The sequence below is a fragment of the Rutilus rutilus genome (assembly GCF_951802725.1).
Source record: "Rutilus rutilus genome assembly, chromosome: 7".
NCBI classification, from domain to species: domain Eukaryota; kingdom Metazoa; phylum Chordata; class Actinopteri; order Cypriniformes; family Leuciscidae; genus Rutilus; species Rutilus rutilus.
In genome coordinates, this window is record NC_140221.1 from 44,235,502 (window position 1) to 44,241,806 (window position 6,305).

Sequence of the window (6,305 nt, forward strand, 5' to 3'; positions counted from 1 at the left end):
TCTTCAAAACACAAATAAAGATATACTGAAAAATATTTAGCCAAAACTCGTTCATAAAGATATGTAAAATATATCCATATGAATTCTGACCTTTGACTAATTGACAGGTTTTGGTTCTTGCAGAAGCTCAAACGTGCTGCGTAACACGAGAATGAACCTCATTGGTTCTTGAGGAAGCTCAAACGTGATGCGTAACACGAGAATGAACCTCATTGGTCCTTGCAGAAGCTCAAACGTGCTGCGTAACACGAGAATGAACCTCATTGGTTCCTACTGAAGCTCAAACGTGCTGCGTAACACGAGAATGAACCTCATTGGTTCTTGCAGAAGCTCAAACGTGCTGCGTAACACGAGAATGAACCTCATTGGTTCCTACTGAAGCTCAAACGTGCTGCGTAACACGAGAATGAACCTCATTGGTTCTTGCTGAAGCTCAAACGTGCTGCGTAACACGAGAATGAACCTCATCGGTTCCTACTGAAGCTCAAACGTGCTGCGTAACACGAGAATGAACCTCATTGGTTCTTGCAGAAGCTCAAACGTGCTGCGTAACACGAGAATGAACCTCATTGGTTCCTACTGAAGCTCAAACGTGCTGCGTAACACGAGAATGAACCTCATTGGTTCTTGCTGAAGCTCAAACGTGCTGCGTAACACGAGAATGAACCTCATTGGTTCCTACTGAAGCTCAAACGTGCTGCGTAACATGAGAATGAACCTCATTGGTTCTTGCTGAAGCTCAAACGTGCTGCGTAACACGAGAATGAACCTCATTGGTTCCTGCAGAAGCTCAAACGTGCTGCATAACACGAGAATGAACCTCATTGGTTCTTGCTGAAGCTCAAACGTGCTGCGTAACACGAGAATGAACCTCATTGGTTCCTACTGAAGCTCAAACGTGCTGCGTAACACGAGAATGAACCTCATTGGTTCTTGCTGAAGCTCAAACGTGATGCGTAACACGAGAATGAACCTCATTGGTCCTTGCAGAAGCTCAAACGTGCTGCGTAACACGAGAATGAACCTCATTGGTTCTTGCTGAAGCTCAAACGTGATGCGTAACACGAGAATGAACCTCATCGGTTCCTACTGAAGCTCAAACGTGCTGCGTAACACGAGAATGAACCTCATTGGTTCCTACTGAAGCTCAAACGTGCTGCGTAACACGAGAATGAACCTCATTGGTTCTTGCTGAAGCTCAAACGTGATGCGTAACACGAGAATGAACCTCATTGGTTCTTGCAGAAGCTCAAACGTGCTGCGTAACACGAGAATGAACCTCATTGGTTCCTACTGAAGCTCAAACGTGCTGCGTAACATGAGAATGAACCTCATTGGTTCTTGCTGAAGCTCAAACGTGCTGCGTAACACGAGAATGAACCTCATTGGTTCCTGCAGAAGCTCAAACGTGCTGCATAACACGAGAATGAACCTCATTGGTTCTTGCTGAAGCTCAAACGTGCTGCGTAACACGAGAATGAACCTCATTGGTTCCTGCAGAAGCTCAAACGTGCTGCGTAACACGAGAATGAACCTCATTGGTTCCTGCAGAAGCTCAAACGTGCTGCGTAACACGAGAATGAACCTCATTGGTTCTTGCTGAAGCTCAAACGTGCTGCGTAACACGAGAATGAACCTCATTGGTTCCTACTGAAGCTCAAACGTGCTGCGTAACACAAGAATGAACCTCACTGGTATCATTGGCAAAATTTAATGTGAATATGTGGAGGGACAGAAATATCTCAGATTTCATGAAAAATATATTCATTTGTGTTACAAATATGAACAAAAGTCTTATGGTTTTGGTGAGGGCGAGTAATTATTGACAGGATTTTCATTTTTGAGTGAACCTTTAAGCCTCTGTTCAGTGAAAACCTGAAAGTGACTTCAGAACACCTGAGATATCATGCAAGAGTTATATGGACTATTTTTATGTTACTTTCATGAATTTTTGTCCTATTCAGAGTCTGACAGTACAAAAATAACCATGTACTTTCATCATATTGAAACAAGATGTTCAGGCATTCTGCTAGACAACATTTCTCATTTTGTGTTTCACAGAAGAAAGAAAACAATACAAGTTTAGAATTAGAACAACACAACCGAGTAAATGAGGAACTTTCATTTTTGGGTGAGCCATTCCTTTATCTCAGATATCAGACCATCAAACCACAGTGTTGCATTTTAATGAAAGCAGCAAACAGTGTCCACTATGTGTTTTTTGAGACATAACCACAATTTCACGCTTTACACATCAGAATAGTACAGCAAATGTCTGCAAACTCACAAGATGGTTCAGGTCAGACTCAAAATAAAGCTGAATTACACACAAGCCTTTATGATTCTCAGTGGATAATTGAGCTTCAATATATTGGTAAGATTGTTTTATGTTTTTGATAAGAAGTCTCTTCTGCTCACCAAGGCTGTATTTATTTGACCAAAAATACAGTAAAGTAATATTGTGATTAGAATTTATGGTGTTTTCTATTTGAATATATTTTCCGTGTGTAATTTTTTCCTGTGATCAAAGCTGAATTTTCAGCATCATTACTCCAGTCTTCAGTGTCACATGATCCTTCAGAAATCATTCTAATATGATGATTTGGTGCTCAGAAACAACTCTAATCAATGTTGAAAACAGTTGTGCTGCTTCATGATCCATTTATTCAGGATACTTTGATGAATAGAAATGTCTAAAGAACAGCATTTATTTTAAATAAAAATCTTATTCTATTATAAATTTCATCTCAATATTATTTTGATGCCAATATTATTAAATGCCAAAATGCGCATAAATTACGTGTGCGCTTGTTTGAGTGGGATACATTTAAGAAAACATGCGCATAAACTATGATGTAAACACATTTACGCTCGATATAATGACATAACTACATAAATTCGAAACTTTGAATGGAAACAGCAACTGAAGACTGGAGTAATGATGCTGAAAACTCAGCTTTGATCACAGGAATAAATTACATTTTTAAACATTTTACAATAGAAATCAGTTGTTTTAAATAGTAATAATATTTCACAATATTACTGTTTTTACTGTATTTATGATCAAATGAATGCAGCCCTAGTGAGCAGAAGCCTTACTGAACCCAAACACACAGATTTGCTACAGTGAATCAGACTTCTCTTCTTTAAGAGACATACATGGACATATTTGTTTGTTACATCAACAGTCTCAATAGTCCATCACTGAACAGAACGCTGACGTACAGGTTTTTTAGGTTCAAACAGTCGTCCACGGCCCACAATGCAGGCTTACGTTTACAGGAGAATGACCTGGCAAAAACACAGCTCACACACCTGCGATCTCAATGACTGGCTCGATCTACGCTCCACTGCTGAGGATAAAGCGATCGCTGTTCGTGTGCCATCGACGCAGGCCTTATGAGGAGAGGTGAACGTGCACTCAAGACAACATGAGCATATTCACTTTCTTCATGAACGCACGTTGCACAGAACTCTAATAATAATAATTGTGCAGAGATACACTGAAATCAGGTTGTGATGCCTTTAAAGCTACACTGTGTAATATTTTAAGTTGATTTTTAGCAAAAAACACTTTGTTCTTTCAAAATGATACATTCTCATTAATGTGTAATCACTTCAACAAACTAACTAAGTATTCTCGTAAGTGTATAATCTGCCATTTAGAATACATACGAGCGAGTCGCTCGAATGGCGGCAGCCATGTTGCGCCTCCATCTTGAAAATACATTAGCCAATGAGGGACATACCTGGAAATTCAAGCTTCGCCTTTCGCGTTTTTACACTCAGTGGCACCGTGACGAATGCGAGGGGGGGATTACTCGCGACTGCCGGCAGATTTGAAATAACACGGCCACCGTAGGAGTTAAAACGCCCTCGGAATGGGAGGGGCTAGAAAGTAATATTCAGTTGGTAGTCATAAACAATTTCACCGCTAGATGGGAGAAAATCCTACACAGTGTAGCTTTAATCAAACAGCATTTTCAAGTTCACTTTAAGCTATTTCTAGAGGCCTGTTTCTTGCTAAAACTTCTCATCTTGCTAATATTTATTGCACATCTCTCTGTGACATTTAACTTAAATAGAGCACCTACTAAATCTCTCTTTATCATGCGTGACAATCTGTGTCTGACGACCAGAAAACCAGCAGACAACATCAATGGAGCAAACGCAGAATAGTCTTGCGATGTAAAGACACTCAAGATGCCCCATTTATGCCAATCTGCATTACAGAGTTTTAAAGGTGCCTGTGATCAGAAAGCGAACAGATGTTCAGAACGGGACAGATAAGTGTGACGGACACTAAAGCGCTGTCAGGATGATACTGCCATACCACTGCTAAAAATAGATTTGTGCATTAGAAAGACTGAAGCTTTGCACAGCATCCTGAGTCAGTTGGTGAAAATATTGTCTCCCCTGTTTAGAATCTCATGACTATTAGCTCATGCAAGACATGTAGTTGCAATACGACACCTAAAGCAGTTTAGTTGCTTTAATTTAGCCATTTTAAACCCACCCTCAAGTTGTAGAAGTTTCTTTCTTCCGTTGAACACAAAGACATGTTAAAGAATGTTGGTAACCAGACAGCACTGACTTCCATAGTACGTTTTTCCTACTATGGAAGTCAATGGCTACCGTCAACTGTTTGACTACCGACGTTCTTCAAAATATCTTTGTGTTCATCAGAAGAAAGAAACTCATACAGGTTTGGAACAACATGAGGGTGAGTAAATTTCCTTTTTTGGGTGAACTGTCCCTTTAATTTCTGACCCTCACTTGTTCCATGTTTATGTCTAAACTCTCTGAGCCAAACAAACGCTTGTTGTTCGTCGTCGTCACAGGTTTACGAAAATAACTTTACTAAACAGCATGTCACTCATGAAGACTCAACTCAACAGCCTCAAGGCACTAATATTGAGATTAGTTAGATTAGGCAGTGCTGCTCTTTTTCTCATTGCCCTGGGCAACAAGTCAACAAGTTACAACACCAAGCTGTAGTTTATGGGATCAACTCTTACAGTAAGTGAACACAGTTCATTGACAACAATAACTAGCAGTTTTGTTGCTGATTTTGAAATGTAAGTGTCTCGGCAACTCGTGCGTGTTGATTCGTGCATTAAAGCCAATGCAATCATTAATGCACGCTATCAAGACCAACAGCAAGTTTTGGGCAATATTTGTGAAGTTTGGAGGTCGGGTGCGAAATGACACATTGTTGTTTTGTTGACACATTGCAGAAGCTGCAAAGACAGGAACTATAAACGCAAATAAATCAGCAAAAATTACAATCTACACTTCTGCATTTAGGGACAAATACAAAGCTCAAAGTGGTTTTGCACTAGCAAGGGTCTGATATTAATCACTCAATGTTGCAAGAACAGCAGCTGTAAAGAATGGATCAATCTGACTCTTGCAACACTGCAGCATCACTGCAGAACACCAAACACCTGAAGATATATGAATATAACGCGTAAAAGCAGCTTTAAACCGGCATCCAAGGCGCGCGAGCTTGTGTTTTTCAGCATGTTGCTGCAGTCAAGCATCGGCGCGCGCTGACGTTGGCAACAGCACAGTGTCCTACAGCGTCAATTCAGCGCTCTAGCGTCGCGTCCTTTCACGATTATCCGATGTAAAACGTCAAAGCAGCTCGCACTTACCTAAATCGTCCATGTTTTGATCCGGCAACGGGAGCAGGAGCCCGTGATTTACCGCTCGGTTCTGTTTCGGGTCTCGTGTGCGCTCCGCGATCGCACGCGGAGAAGTTTTCAACTCAAGTGCACGAGCTGCGCGAGCCCGTGATGAGTCAAGCACACGCCGCGCCCGCTCACTGTCCGAGGCGTTTAGAAACGCGTCTAAAACTATATATAAAATAATACAGAATGAACAAAAACAAATAATGTTCAAAATAACACGAATAATTTTAATGGGTGCAAATATTTAATACAATAGTACAAGTATTCAAACAATACATGTAAATAAAATAAAAATGTCTTTATAGCTATATATATTCAAGCAATAAAAATGCAAGAAATACATTTTAATAAAACATTATTTAATAAAACTGTATATATACATATATATATTTATAAAATAACACAAATAATTATAATGGGTGCTAATATGTCATGCAATAATACAAAATATTCAAACAATACATTTTAATAAAATAATAATAATTAAAAAATATTATAACATGTTGAAATGTAATCATATAATTTAAGAAATATTACAAAAAATAATAATGGGTGCTAATATTCAAACAATAAATTGTAGTAAAGCAATACCTATTACAATAATATAACATT

The 6,305-nt window shown here is 39.3% G+C and overlaps 1 protein-coding gene across 1 annotated transcript in view; it reads right to left on the reverse strand.

Annotated features, from left to right (window-relative positions):
- The window catches only part of pxna (paxillin a), a 40,358-nt gene extending 34,529 nt beyond the window's left edge, over window positions 1-5,829 (reverse strand). The window contains exon 1 of the mRNA XM_084415482.1: window positions 5,658-5,829. Coding sequence (XP_084271608.1) covers window positions 5,658-5,670 — 13 coding nt within the window. The 5' untranslated portion in view covers window positions 5,671-5,829. The remainder of the gene's footprint in view (window positions 1-5,657) is intronic.
- Window positions 5,830-6,305: the final 476 nt, after the last annotated feature.